Source organism: Octodon degus, unplaced genomic scaffold, assembly GCF_000260255.1.
Source record: "Octodon degus isolate 3935 unplaced genomic scaffold, OctDeg1.0 scaffold00011, whole genome shotgun sequence".
NCBI classification, from domain to species: Eukaryota; Metazoa; Chordata; class Mammalia; order Rodentia; family Octodontidae; genus Octodon; species Octodon degus.
Window position 1 is genome coordinate 8,441,676 of NW_004524587.1, and position 15,805 is coordinate 8,457,480.

Sequence of the window (15,805 nt, forward strand, 5' to 3'; positions counted from 1 at the left end):
ATTGGCCCATGTCATTATGGGGGCAATAAAGGATGTTTATTAAAAAGTGGTTCACTCTTGACTGGTTTATGAATGGCAAAATGTTCTTGGGACTATTTAGTGTATGATTACAGTGTTAGGCAAAGTCTAGATATGGCTAAAATTAGATGACAATAATCATTTAATAATGATTATTGATAGCAATAATAGCAATAATAATGATAAGATCATCAACTCTGACTATTACATGTCAAGTATGGGATAAACATTTTCTTGTTTGTTGTGTTTTTGGTACTGGGAACTGAACTCAGAACCTTGCGCTTGCCAGGTAGGTGCTTGTGCCGCTGGGCTATACCCTCAGCCCCCGGGATAAGCATCTTATACAAACATTGTCACTCACTTCTTACAATTACCCTGCAAAGAGGTAATACTGTTAATGCCATGTTATAGACAACACACTGAGCACAGAGCACTTCAGTAACTCCCCAGAGGTGCACAGCTCTACACGGCAATGGTAGGCTCTGATAAAGGCCTCCTTGGTTCAGGCTCCTCATCACTGTGCTCTGTTGTTCCTCAAATAAAAGTTACTATTCTGACTATCTGGCTGATACTGCTACTCTGAAGGCCAGAGGGTTTATGGAAGACACATGTGGCATTCTTGGTCTTGACCTCTGCTCAGAATGGTCACATACCTGACAAGGGTGTCCCATGGATGATAATGGCGATGCCTTTCCGGCTCTTGGCCATGCGGCCTTTTGCAGAAATGTCAATGCCTAGGTGGCGAGCGATTTCCTTGCTCACTGGGTTGCTTTCCACCTCTCCAACTTCCTCTACAGAGTGGCTCTGGCTTCGCTGAATCTTGTTAGGTGCAACTTAAAAATACATACATTAAAAAAAAAATTTTAAAATACACATGTGGGGCCAGGGAGATGGCTCAGTGGAATAAATGCTTCCCTGGCAAGCACAAGGGCCTGAGTTCAAACCCTGGTTCCACAAAAACAACAAAAACAACAACAACAACAACAAAACAAAAAACCCCAAAACCACATGTGTGCACACTCATGCATGCATGAGTGTGCCCCCAGGATTCACATGGGTACTGAGGGAAATGGGAACGAATTCTTCTTTTTAAAGATGGGTGTTTTACAATGGCAAACATAAAAGCAGCCTCCACCTGTACTATCTGACAATGTCCTTTTTGGCTAATAATTTGTCCCTAGTCATTAAAATTTAAAGATGCAAATAGTCTGATTTGAATTCTATTTTTGGGAATCTTTCCTGCTGAAAATCAAAAGGGCATTTCTATAAAGAAGAGAACTGTTTGTAGTTAGCTGAATTAATAACATTAAGGGAAGAAGGCCAATGCATACAGTAAGTATTAATTCTATAGACTGTACTAATCTAGTAATGAAATAATGATCTAGGTAGCAGAGGCTGGTAAACTAGAGCTGCAGGCCAAACCTGTCCTGCTCCTTGTTTTTGAATATAAAAGGGTTTTTTTCCCCCCCTATTCTGGTACTGGAGAATGAACTTAGGGCTTTCACACTGAGCTAGATCCCTAGCCTTTATAAATATTTTATTTTAAGTCTGGGCAACTAGGTGATAACAAAATGAGGTTCATACTCTAAACTGTGTTTTGCAGCTTGATTTTTTACATAATACATATCGGACATCTTTTCATTGAGTTAAAGACAGACCTACCTCTCTTTTCAAACAACTGCCAAATAAATTCCATTGTACAGATTTGTAAGGTAATTAGTCCCCTGCTGATAAACATTTCTATGGTTTCCAGATGTTATATCCAAAGCACAGCAGTGAATGTGGAGAGCCCGGATGCAGAGGTGGAGGGGCCAGGGCCAGGAAGGGTGGTCTGGGGAAAGGCTGCATGGGAGGCCAAAGCCACTTAGAGGCAGGACAACAGAGTTAGGTTGGATTGAACATGAGGGACCACTGCATTCTCCTGCTTTAATTTATTCACCTGGAAAATCTGATGAGGGCTAAGAATGCTGATTGACGTAAACTCTTCAAAGACCTTATTAGTCTTGCCCATGAGCCCTATTCCTTGAGCGGATGACAAGCTGGATTGTCATAGCATATGACAAGTTGGATTATGTTTTTTTTCATGGTTTATAATGACTGGCAAACATATAGCCCCACACATTCAGCTTTGCTGAATCTAGTTTTCTAAATATGATTTTATCATTTTGTATCTCTTGGGAAAAATGAATGCCAGGAAACAGGACCACAAGGCTGGGAGGTGGAGAGGAGGGCTCCTTAATGGTCCCACTGGAGGGAATCCTTAAGAAGGCCCTCTAATTTCCCAGAAGGCTGCTTTGTCTGCTGGAATTTTAACATAAACGGTTCAGACTTTCAAATGAACACCTTATCTATTTAAAATGCAAATTGCGGTGGCAAGAAGAATAAGCCATGGGGTAGGCTGCCCTGCAGTCACCTATGCTGCAGGTATCTCCTGAGAGGTGGATGACGGCTTCTCCCAAGGGCATAGGACTGGGAGATTCAGAGGGGACACTTTATGGAGAAAGGTGACTGATACTGAACAGTCTCCATTTCTACTTAGAACTGATTCCTATACATCAAAATGCTCACTCTGAAAGATTAATTTTTCCAGGCTGTCCTCATCCTCGTCTTCATCTGTATAGGCTTTGGAGTCTGTCAAAAAGTTGTGTCGTTCTTCAAAGTAGGATGTGACGGAGATCCCTTGGCTGACTGATGTCCTCTTTGTGCTAGTGGAGGCCCCCGAGGTGTTCAGGTCCTCTGAATCTGCCAGCGAGAGAAGGGTGGAAACACAGGGAGGAGGTGGGAAGGCAGTAGGGAGGTGGGAGCCATGAAGAGAGACAGCGAAAGAAGGGATCACTTTACTGACTGCTCTCACCCTCGACTGCCCGGTCCCATGAAATGAGAACTGCAGCAGTAGACTGTTCAGAAAACTTTTCTCAATCAAGTTGGTGATGCCTGTCCATTATCCATTTATGTACTAATAAAATTAAGAAAATGCTTCTACATTTTAACATTTTTTTTTTTTTTTTGGTGGAACCAGGGATTGAACTCAGGCCCTTGCGCCTTGCGCTTGCCAGGGAAGTGCTTAATCCACTGAGCCATCTCCCCGGCCCCAACATTTGTTTTTTTTCGCGGAACCAGGCATTGAACTCAGGCACTTGCACTTGCCAGGGAAGCACTTATTCCATTGAGCCATCTCCCTGGCCCCCTTAACATTTGTTTACACAACAAAATTACATATTGGATCAGAAATTTAGAAAATTCAGAATAGCCTCTTCAGCTCTATAAGAAGAGATTGGGATAGACAAAGAGACAGTGAAAGGATTGCAGGTGAGTTTTATACCAAGACAGGAGAGTAGCATGGCTCAGATTTTTAGCTTTTAAATTTTCAGAACCCCATCCAGGATGGCAGTGGACCTATGTCTGCAGCCTGCTTCCCCCATCTTCTCATCAACATTTTCCACATCATTGTGAAGCATAACTGCTAGTGTCAGCCCAGCACCCTCCTTATTGTCCCTTGTTCTACTGTGTCTGGAGCAGGGAGAGGCAATGGGCTCAGGCAGCACATGGTGACCCCTCAACCTTGAGAGACCCCTCAACATTCTTTGTTGAGAATTCTATTTGAGCCTGAGGGGGTCATAGCTCTCTTTTGAACAAGGTGATATAAAGGTAGGAAGAGGGGACCATCCACAGGACAAGGCTTTCAGAAGAAATCTCCTCTACTGATCCCTTGATTTTGGACTTCTAGCTCTAGAGTTATGAGAAAATGCATCTCTTTTGGTGGAGCTACCTCGTCTGTGGTATTTGTTATGGCAAACTAACACCATGCCCAACAAAGCTGATGAGACTGTTAGGGAGGCAGCCTTCTTTTCTGCCAAGTGAATGCTCTCTGCCATGTCTCTTGCCTTGAGAGGCCATGAGTCAGACAAAGGGCAGGGGAGAGGGTTCCATTGGTTCACTCCCTCACAAGACACCATTGGTCAGGCTGCTGGCACCACTAGCACCACTGTCAGGTGTGGCTTGCTGTTTCACACACTGGATTTAGACGGCAGGAATATGTGTTTTCTGCCTTCAGGAGGGTTTCCTGCTTAGTGGTGAGGGGCAGGCATGGAGAAAACAATTACATGGGTGATGACCTCTACATGGAAGAGAGCGAGTCAGGCCGGGACAGGGACATTTCCAGGTGAAAGGACAGAGAAGCAGGAAGAGGGGCCCAACAACATCAGCTGCACAGTCCTACAAGCCCCAAAGTGGTGTTTCTGCTAAGTATACAAGAGAAGCCCTGGGCAGGTGATAGGATGATGCAGGGTGCTGGTCCAGAAGGGACAAGATTATGAGAGTGTGGGCTGGCTCTGCAACTGGCCTTGAGGACCATGGAGCTTTTTTCTCATGTGAGCTTCCACCTCTTCTTTCTGTTAGAGCAGATTCCCACTTGGAATGAAGCCAGACACACCTCACCAGGCAGTACAGTACAGTGGTTGCTGTCAGTTAAGGACTCTTGAGTCAGGGAGATTTGGGCTGGACTTGTTTTTATCACTTAAAACTGTGGACCTGGGCTGGCCAAACAGCTCAGTGGGTTAAAGCACCTGCAAGCAGGTGCAGGAGCCGGGGGTTCAATCCCTGGGCCTGCTGTGCCAGACCTGCCCCAGGGCACACCGAGACAGCAACTGAGACTGAGCATGGTGGCACATGCCTGTAATCCCAGCTCTTGGGAGGCGGTAAATAGGTGACTCACTACGAGTTAGATCTAGTAGTGAGACCCTGAATACCTTGTAGACCCTTTCCTAAAATACAGAAAACAAAAACAAAAAACCAAAACTGTGGACCTGTTTTCTGTGCGTGTTTCTCATTTGTAGGTGCAGAGCCGTCTGAACCATATCTAGTGAGTCTTCTTCTATCTGTTAGTTGTTTTTAAATCTCGGCGCCCACTGGACTCTGGAGACAACAGATTATGTTCCAGCCTCTGCATCCACAACATGAGGATGATAGGATCCATTATGTAAGGGTTAGACATAAAATGTGTGAGGCCCTTGGTGCCTTGTAGGTGTCTGTAAATGGTAGCTCGCCCAGCAGAGGTGACTCACAGGGGACAGGGCAGTGGCTGGAGCCAAGGGTTCTCACCATTATCCAGATTCTCCATATATTTTGCCTTCAGCTGTTCTTCTTTAGACTTCTTCACTTCTTTAAAGTACTCATACAATTGCAGGGTCAGCTTCTCCCCTGGGTTGCGAGGTGGCAGCAGCAGGGTATTATAGGAGTCATAGCCCTTCAGCTGTCGCAAGATCTGTTCAAGGGGAGAACAGGAGCTGCTACTGGTCTCATTGTGAGTTTTCTTTTTTGCTCATAATTCTTGCAAAATCCCTGCTCCTACCTTAGGGTGAGGTTCATAGAAATACTTTCTGGTTTTCACTGGAGAGGTCTAAAGAATAAGACTGGGCCCTGAACATGTAGGGGTTCGTGATCTTTATTTTGTTTCAGGTCTGCCTGGGCATTTCACATCTCAGGAAGAGGAAACAATGGAGCAGCACATGTAAGATATTTAAGAGCCGAGCATGGTGGGGGATGCGTGTAATCCTAGTACTCAAGAGTTGGAGGCATGGGGATCACTGTGAGTTTGAGGCCTGCCTGGACTACAAAGTGAGTTCTAGGCCTGTCTGAACTGCATAGTGAGATCCTGTCTCTAAAACAAACAAAGGAAAAAATCAGACGACAGAAATGTGAGCCAAGCACCCTGTAAACAATCAAACCAATCTTCCACTGTGAGACTATGACAGAAATTCTAACCCTAAGTTACCACAGGAGTCTTGGAAGGAGAATAGAGAGAGTTTGAGGCTAAAATTTCTTTTTTTTTCTTTTATTTTTATTTTTTATTTTTGATAACAAAATTCTTCATAGGAAAATTTGCATGGGTTTAGGTACACAATTTCTGTACAAGTATAGGCAGACATCATCAGATTTGTACTATCACATACATATGTTATATTTATGTAGTATTTCAAAGCTTGTAGACCAAAAATGTTATTTTTTTTTCAATAATACACTGCATACATTCTTCCCAGTGGTTAATTGCTGTACAAGATGCAGACCTGTGATCCTACTTACAAACACCATTAGAACAAATCATTCTATTCATTAAGAGAATGCAACTATATTAAAATTTCTTAAGTAAATAATGGCCGCATCTTTTTAAGACTGAACAAGAGAAAAAAAAATTCTATAGACTTAAGAAACTGAGCAAGTTGTAAACTGAATAAGTTGTAAGAAATACATACTATAATACAAGATAGTGGAATTTCTGTAAATTAAGACAAAGAAAAATTCTTGAAGGTAGTGACAGAGAAATGAAACTTTAGAAATAAGAGACAATTCAAATGACATGGAGGCCAGAAAAAGTGACATATACCTTAAGGGTTGGAAGAATTGGTCTAGAATTCTGTATTTAGCTAATAATAAATACTTCAACTAACACATTTTTTTTTTTTTTTTGTATTTTAGTTCAAGGTCTACAGGGTCTCACTACTCAGACTGGACTTGTAGTGCTTCTCCTGTTTTCAGCTTCCCAAGTGTTGGGATTACAGGCAAGTGCCACCATGCCCAGTCTCAGTCGCTGTCTCAGCACACCCTGGGGGCAGGGCTGGCATAGCATGCCTGGGTCGAATCTCCAACCCCTGTGTCCACTTTAATCTGCTGAGCTATCTGGCCAGCCTCAACACATTCTTAGATGAATTAAAACTAAGACCTTTTCACTAATGGATCTACCTTAAAAGAGCAGCTAAATATGGCTCTCAAAATAGAAAGAAAACAATAAAAGAAGGAAGCTTGGAATATCAGAAAGAAAGGAACTTATGTTTCACCATTGAAAGAACTATAGTACTCTCTGATATAAGGAAATATTAAGACAATTCTACTAAAAATGAGGACAATAAAGGGAAGTAAAGGGAGGAAACAATTCTAGCATAAATTTAGACCGCTTGTATACATTTAGACTGGTTGGTTATAAATTATATATATGTGTAATGCAATGTGTACAGCTGTAACTAAAGAAGCTATGCAAAGATAGACACTCAAAAACATTCTAAGAAAATGAAATTCCAAATAATGCTGAAGCAACTAAGAGGAAGGCAGGAAAAAGTAAGTGGGCAGCAGATAAAACAATAAAACAACAGACTTAAGCCCTAATATATCAATTAATGCTCACATTAAATGTGAATGATCTAAAATATACCAACTAAGGACAGAGATGGCTAGAATATATTTTTAAAAATTTGCCAATTATAGGCTGTCTGCAAGAAACTCACTTCAAACATGCTCTAGGCATGTTGCCGCATGTGAATCTTCACGTTCTGAATTTTAATCATGAACATGCTTTTGCTTGTCCCTTTGTTGTTTAAAATATCTGCTGCAACCATAAAAAGACAATGAACTCTGCTCTGGGCAAGAGAAGTAGGTCAGGAAAGTCTACAGAGGAGTGATTAAGAACATGACAAAGAAGGGCTCGAGGGGAAAAGGCCAGGAGGAACTGGTTCCATGCAAACAAAAGAACACAAGAACATGGCAGCAGACTGGGCATGGTGGTGCACACCTGTAATCCCAGAGCTTGGGAGGCTGAAGAAAGGAGGAGCACTATGAGTCCAATCTGTGTAGTGAGACCCTGTAGACCCTGTACCAAATATCTTAAAAAAAAAAAAAAAAAAAGCATGGCAGGGTCCAGCAAGAGAGGGGAAAGGGAGTTTGGTTTTGACTTCCACTCACCTTCTCTTCTAGGAGATATTGCTGGTCAAATTCTACGGAATAAAACTCAATCGGAAAGTTGCAGGGGTTCTTCACTATCACCTCGGCCTCATCGCCAGCGGCAAGAGGCAGCAGTGGTCCCAGTTCCAGAAGCAAAGGACTAAATTCTAGGCGCGGCTCCAGGCCTTGCCCATGCGCTAGCAGTGTGAGCTTTTGAGGGCTCTGGGCAATCTGGAACATCAGGGTTTGGTTGTAGAATTTCTGGAAAACATGAAAACAAAACAAGCATTTGCACTTGTTCTTGTTATATGTCAAGGAAAACTGAAAATCAGTAAGAAGAAAAGCTCATCCTATTTATGTAAGGGAGAATAAAGACTTTTCTTATAAAACAGGATGTGAGCAATTGCTCCCCCTGGCTATGTAGATGGCGGGTATATAGCACTGTATCAAGAGCTTCATCATTTGCAGAGGCCCTCTGAGTGTCATTCTCATGTGTCTTTGAGCTTCTTGTGTGCTCAGACTTCTGTTACTATCTGTACCTCCTGTCTCATGACCCGTGTTGCCCGTGGGTACAGAAGTGCCGAGGAAGTTAATGCTTTCTGCTACCAATAACTCATGGGAGTCTGTAATAAATATCTTAGTTCTCTTGCTCACTGGGAGAGGTTGATTCTGAAGTGAGCACATTTATATTTTCACCCCACATCTGGCAGAATGCAGAGCTGGGGCATTCAGTCCCTCTGATACAATCCGACGCTAGGAGGTAGGATTTATAACTTTCACATAGCTCCCCAACATGATACAGAAATCTTCTTCCCACTTGGTGGTTCTTAATCTGATTTCACTAGGGGATCCACTAAAGAGCAGGTCACAGGCCCTATTCCCAGAAAATGTGACTACCCCAGAGGCAGAGCAAGGCTAGCTTTCTTCATCTTAAACCAAATGCTCAGGTCATTCTGATATAACATAGATCGAGTTTGGGAGCTTGAGAATTTTTCCATTTTGAAAAGCTCCTAAACTGCCTTAGTTTAGGGGAAAAAATCAGATGGCTCCCTTGTGTATGGACATGACTACATATACAGAGAAATACCTATTGCTGGAGATAATATGAGAATGAATTACCAGCTGACAGATTGTAGTTATGAGTCTAGCACCTTAAGACCCCAAAGTCCTATATTGTTGCTTGCTATTTATGAAAATCTTGTTTTCCAACCTGGAGTACTCACATGGATGTCCTAATGTCTAGGAGTCACTAGTGTGAAAACTGGTGATATTTTTGTGTTGCTGATGTTGATGAAGATACATGTGCCAGTTGTGTTGGTTTCAGGGCCAACCCATTCCTTATGCATAGCCAGTATTTTCTCCCGATTGATGGAAATCTTTTACTGACTTAAACCAATTGCAATTCAAGATTTGTGGAACTATCTGAACAAATAAATGTTGGGGGCTACATTTGCTGATGTTTCCCTCATTTAGTAATGGGAAGAAAATCCAAACTTTTGATTATACCCTTTTGTAGTTTCAAGACTTTTTAGGAATGACAAATGTATTATTGATTTTCTTATAAAAGGGTTGGGTGATTCTGGTAATCATGGGAACATGGGCTTTTTTTGTACAATGAGGTAAGAAGTCATTCACATTTTACATTTTTTCATTTCACATTTTTCACACTGAGGATTCTGAAGTATTTCCTCAAAGACATGATCAGGAAAATGGGTGTTCACCATAGCTACTCAACAAATTTCACATGGATTTTTCTTTTCAAAGAATAGAACAAAGGAAAATATCTCTCAAGGATTAGGCTTTGAAGACAATTCTTTACTGTTTAACTTCCCGAGATCCTCCTGTTCCTAGGATTTTATTACTTTTTCTGTATTGTTGGTCAGGGGTAGCTTTGTGCTCATAGTGTTTATAAAAAGAGATGTTTATGAGGCTCAGGGTGACAGTCCACCAGGAAGTTCTTAGTAGCATGACTCCTGAAGGTAAGAATTAATAGATACTGAGACACTTGCTGTACATAGAGCAGCATGCTGTGTATTTTATTCAATGTTATTCATCTTCAAAATGATCCAGAGGTAGCTGTTGTAGGTCAACAACAATTTATCTGAAACCACAGGGGCCAGAGGCTTTCAAATTGAGATTAAAAAAAAAAAAAGACAAACACTATGCATATGCTTTATGTTACCTGATACCCCCTATGGAGTCTCAGGAAGGCCTTCTGTAATCAAACACATTAATATTTCTGCAGTTGCAATGCTCAACTCTGAAAAGTAAGTAGAATAAGTAAAGGCAAAATAGTCTTCTGTCAGTTCAGATAAGATTTTTCTGCCAAGTAAGTTTTGATTTAAAATTTATGAAATCCCTCCCCACTGCTTAAGGGAGCTTATTGGATTTCACAAGTGCAATAAGGGATTTTTGATGTGTAATATTATTACTTTTTATTTTATCTACGGGCAGACTGAGGCTTAGGGAGGTTGAGTAATTTGCTCAGACGTGCAGCCTGTAAGTGCAGAGGCAGAAGGCCACTAACCCATGGCTGCTGATCAAACTTGATGTGTTAGTGAGATGTGCTGATTCTCACCCACCTGGGCACACAGCACCTACATGCACTGGAATCACACTGGAAACCCCCTCACAGGACACACAAAGATTCTCTCAAGACTCAAGCTAGCGCGGATTGGGTAGAGCTTAAAGGGATCCACAGAACGTCCACAGAGCCACATTTCTTTCAAGCTCACCTCTTCTTCTGGCATGAATTTCACTTGCACATTGGTTATCTCATCAGGATCCAAGATTCCAGACGTGGGCTGGATCTCAAAGATACGAGACTTTGGCTTTAATTCAGCATAGAATTTCTGTCTTAAGTACTTTGGCATGTGTTTCTCCAGCTGGTTTATAAATTTCAGACAGTTAGGTTATCAATGTCAGAGAATAGATTCATCTCATTCTTCACACACAGAACCTACATTTCTTGAACATCTCTCAGGTGTCAGGGAATGTGTAGATACTAGAGGTACAAAAGTGACTAAAACATTCTACCCAGCAGTGTGGTCTGGCAGAGTCTTTTATGCTGGGCTAAGAACAATGGTTACCACTGCAATTCCTTGAGTGGGAACCAGAGGAATGGCTGAAAAGAAGATGAGTAGGTAACAATTTATTTACCTTGTTAATAGGCGTGGGATTGAGGACAAACCATTCACAAGGGACTTGGAGGTGATTGGAAAGCTGAATTGTTTCCACCATGCACTGTCCACACTGAATTGCAGCAAATTCCACTTTTCTACAAGACAGTGTCATAGCAGGGACAATCACCTTAGCTCGGAGACAGATGTGAACCGTTGGGCCTCCAACCACCTGGAGTGGACATAAAATGGCTGTTATCATGCGGCACAGGGTTGGGGAGATCATGGCTCTGATGAAATATGATTATGATTATTATTATTATTATAAGATCATTATTATTTAAATGATCTGTGGGGTCATTTCAGGTGTGATTGGCCAGCAGAGCTGCAGACCTGGAGGGCTAGGTGGGAGTGGTAGAGCATCTTACCTTGATGGGAAGTAGGATTTCTTTGTTTCCCACAGGAAGATTAGCCCCTTGTGGATCAAATCTCACTTCAAATGTCTCTGTTTCGCAGTAAGGCAGATTCTTTACACGGTCTAGCTCCGTACTGAAGCCTGGACCAAGGCAAAAAACATTTCTTTGTGAAAAAGGGAGCAGCAAACAGGAACTGCCCTAAGAGCTACTGAATAGCCAGACCCACTCCCAGCTCTAGAAGGATGGGACAATGGGTGTCTTCCTTGTTGGAGATGACAAAGTACAGTAGGAAAGAGTTTCCCCCGCCTGGTTACCTGTGTCATGAAGGACACGCCTCTCTGCATGGAAGGACACCGGAAAGTGACTGGTGTTGGTGATCTTGATGATGTGGGTTAGCACGTCTCCAAGGACAATGTATCCAAAGTCCAGGATATACTCTGGCAGCTGGACTCTGAAACAGTGAGCAGGGGCTCCTTACTCATGACGTTCAAGCCCAGAGGGCTACCTTTCCCAAAGCAAGAGAGAGCGAGGTTCTTTCCCACTGCCTGCGCACAATTTTGTTCTCTAGACTGCAGAACAACCAAAGGTCACTATGACAGAGATGAGAAACAGCAGACCTTCCTCAGAAGCCCACAGGTCTGTCTTAGCCATTGTATCAGAATACAGTGTGGGCCCTCATGGACCTGAGTCAGGACCTGACCATTAGATACAATGGGAGTCTTCTGACTTCAAGAGGCAGAAACCTGCCTGGCTGGCTTGATGTTAGGCGATGGCAGATAACTCAGATCTGTGGGTCTCATTCCTAAGTGATTGAGTGTTAGCTCAGGGGACACCCTGAAACAAAGGCAACACGGAAGAGTGCTCACTTGGCTAGTCTGCAGCGATTCCAGCGGCTGAAACAGGTGCTCTCTGCGGGATTGGGGGTGATTATTTTCTGATGTTTGAGAGCATAGGCTTGAACTATAAGTTGGTCTACTTCCATCTGGAGATAAGCACTTAACTGGAGAAAGAGAGAAGAGCAATTCAGCACTTTGTTCTAGAACATGAGTTCCTGGTGGGAAAATATTACAACTCAGTGGTCATAAATGGTTCTGGTAGGGAATTAAAAAAAAAAAAAAACTTAGATATTTATAATGGATTTAGAGCCTCTAACTGTTTCAGTAGCTAAACAGATGTACAGTATATTTGGTATATTAACATGTTCATGAGGGTGGGGAGTGTAGAATACTTCCTATTCAGCAACAGCAAAGGAAGGCACTGTCGTGTACAATCCACTTGGGTCGGTCTCAAGAGCGTTATGCTGATCAAAAAGAAGCCAATCTCCAAAGGTGACCTACTATCCTATTTCATTTCTATGACATTTTTAAAATAACAAAAGCATAGTGTTGAAGAATAGATTAGTGGTCTCTAGAGGTAAAGGATGAGCACAGAATAATGGATGGTGCAACAAAGACGCAGCATGTAACAGACACAAATGAAAAGGAGTAATCCTTGTTGAAAATTAGGAAAGACCTTTCTCATTTTTTTCTTAGGACATTTACCTTAGAAAAGTAATTTTCAGAAAATGTAACATTTCTATCTCATGGAAATGTATATACATCTTTCTAAAGGCCCTGAAATGTCTTTCTCAGTGACTCTGACCTGGGAGTTACCTCCTCGCAAAGCAATCATGGAGGAAGATGGACCCCCTATTTCCCAGTTTTTGTGGGAGAACAGGAACCTAAACACGAGGTTTAGATAAAAAAGCTTGTATTTTCTCAAGATAAAGCCAATTAACTAACTCAGAGGATCACCGTAATTGTTATGTGAATTTAGGATAAACTACATGAGACAAGTGGTGCAGTCCAGTACCCTTGCTTGAGAACTGGTCATTGTTTCTGAGAACATGTATGTGATGGCCAGAATCTGGTGGGCTACAGAAAGGGGGAAGAGCTCTCTCTGTCTTATCAATCTCTCAGCAGGCTGCCTGCCATACAAAGCACATTCTGATTGCATGCTCATTAAATAATAAAATTGTTTTCTTTATCTTCTATCTTTGTGGGAAGATTTTCTTATGTTGGAAGTAGATATTGGTTTTAATTCTGTTTCCCGAAGAAATACACGGAGTCTGTGTTTGATGGAATAGTTCTACATTTTAACTGTGATGGTTAAATAAATCAACTCAAGTGATACAATTGCTCAGAGCTACTCACGTAGGCATATATAACTGGTGAAGTCTAAGTAAGTTTTGTATCTTGTCCCAGTGTCAATTTCCTGATTTTGATAACATGCTAGATGTTACCACTGGAAAAAACATTCATTTGCAATTCTCTCTGAATCGATAATCATTTAAAAATTAAAAGTTAAAAAAATCTCAGACCAAAAAGCTACAACTCTTGTTGCACAGGTCCTGCTTTACCTTGGTCTTAACCATCCAGTAGAAAAGTATGAAGTTGAATCATAAGAAATAAAGCCATGCTGTTAAGTTGAGCTGTGGGGGACTCAGGTCAATAATTTCTGACATTGCCAGTTAAACAGAAGACCCAATGCTATTATGGGCTACTGGACTCTTTTAGAATATTTTGCTGAGTTTACACACCTATAATATTCAATAACGGAACTTAGAAAAAATGGGGCATACAGATGAATGTCCATTTTGTATCTGTGTATTCAAAGTGGTTAGGATGGATACATAGTTGCATTCTCTTAATGAGTAGAATGATTTGTTCTAATGGTGTTTGTAAATAGGATCACAAGTCCGCATCTTGTACAGCAATTAACCACTAAGAAGAATATATGCAGTGTATTATTTGTTGAAACTGTACTTCTGATTTGATTTGAAACTGTCTCATTGCTATCTGTTTACCAATAAAACTTTGAAAAATAAAAAATAAAAAATAAAAAATAAAAAAAAAGTTAAAAAAATATCAGAGCAGTGAAAGAGCATTTCATTTTGTACATAATACAAGTATTTCATGGATGACTTTGGGAAAAGACATCTAAAGGTGATGTTAATGTAGTGGTAGGATTTGATGAGACAAAGCTTGAAAAATGCTCTGAGAAGGACCAACCTCAACTCGGGGTCCAGCAGGGCAGGCGAGCATGTGACATGATGTGCACTGGGAAAGTGGGGAATGAGGGTGGGAGCTATGGCCAGCAGACTGGGCAGTACGCCCTGGCATCCGGAGGCTTGGATGGCAAAGCCACACAAGGCCTGGCTCCTGAGCCAGGAGCAGTGGATCTGGGCCTCACTTGGGAGGAATAGCTCGGCTCTGCAGGTCCTGTCCAGTTCACAGAAACCTAAATCCAGACAGGAATCGCTGCCAGAGACACCTGTCTTAGAGATCCACTGCGGAGCATCCTGGGAGGGGGGCTAGCAGGGGACAAGCAGTGGTGCTTCTCAGGGACAGCCAGGATAAACCTCTCCTCCTTCAAGTTGTGGAAATCTGGTACTGCATCTTGGCAATGGGCAAATGGATGAATTCACTCCCAGCCTTCGAACCTCCTCTTGACCACTCTAAGGCCCTTTAGCTACAAACACCATTGTTCCACGGGTAATAGTTCCAGACATTTGCATCTTAAAATCAGAGCCCAGGGAGTGAGCAGTGTTCTGGATTAGGAATAGATTCTTGGAAAAGAACCTTAGGAGTTGGTGATGTAGGACATCTTGAGACTCTCCTTTCCTGCGCTACTTCCTACTGCAGCCTTTATTTATAAGCTGGTCCATGTCCTCCCTATAGTGACCACATTTTGGCATAGCTCCCACTCTGTGGCACCATGTGATCCCGATTTTTTCCTGAATCTCTTTGGCCACCCTTCTTCCCCACTCAGGGCTTGTTATACTGGAGGGCTCCATTCTTTGTGTGTGTGTGTGTGTGTGTGTGTGTGTGTGTGTGTGTGTGTGTGCAGGGTCTCACTATGCAGCTCAGACTCATAGTGATCCTCCTCCTGATTTCTGCCTCCTTAGTGCTGAGGTTATAGGCCTGCACCACCATGCCTGGACTCCAAAGCCAACTTTGTACACCTGAGGTCGGACTGGTATGGCATGCAGTACCAGGGATTGAACCCTGGCTCTGCACTTACCTAAATAAGTGCTTAGTCCACTGAGCTATACCGCTGGCCCTGAGGGCTTTATTCTTGATGCAATCTCACTTGTCTACTTTAGCAGAGCTCCCTTCTAAATCTACCCTCTTCCTTGTTCCCTCCCTACACATCCTAGGACATCTCACCATTTCCTGTGATTACAGTGACCACTGGATGGTTCTCAAATCACTTTCTTCAACCTATCTCTCTTTCCTGGGCTCTTAGGAACATCTCTAACTCTCTACTGGCTGATGCACAGAATCTCATGTTCATCAGAAATCTCATTTTGCTTCTTGCCCCTCCCATAAAATCATGCTTCTGAGTTTCCTATCTCCTCACCTTGTCATCTGAGTGTGAGGTCTGCAGGTCACCCAATACCTTATACCATATCCATTCAATGCCTAATCCCTGACCAGTCCACCTTGAGCCCACCCAATTGTCTCCATCCCCACCACTGCCATTATTTTCATCATCCCCATC

The 15,805-nt window shown here is 42.4% G+C and overlaps 1 protein-coding gene across 1 annotated transcript in view; it reads right to left on the reverse strand.

Annotated features, from left to right (window-relative positions):
• Hydin (HYDIN, axonemal central pair apparatus protein) overlaps window positions 1-15,805 on the reverse strand; it is a 433,520-nt gene that overhangs the window by 141,387 nt on the left and 276,328 nt on the right. Inside the window, exons 32-40 of the mRNA XM_023709202.1 lie at window positions 12,130-12,263; window positions 11,578-11,714; window positions 11,276-11,403; window positions 10,888-11,079; window positions 10,464-10,613; window positions 7,750-7,989; window positions 5,119-5,281; window positions 2,587-2,760; window positions 672-851 (exon numbers count right to left, since the gene is read on the reverse strand). Of these exons, the coding sequence (XP_023564970.1) occupies window positions 672-851; window positions 2,587-2,760; window positions 5,119-5,281; window positions 7,750-7,989; window positions 10,464-10,613; window positions 10,888-11,079; window positions 11,276-11,403; window positions 11,578-11,714; window positions 12,130-12,263 (1,498 nt within the window). The remainder of the gene's footprint in view (window positions 1-671; window positions 852-2,586; window positions 2,761-5,118; window positions 5,282-7,749; window positions 7,990-10,463; window positions 10,614-10,887; window positions 11,080-11,275; window positions 11,404-11,577; window positions 11,715-12,129; window positions 12,264-15,805) is intronic.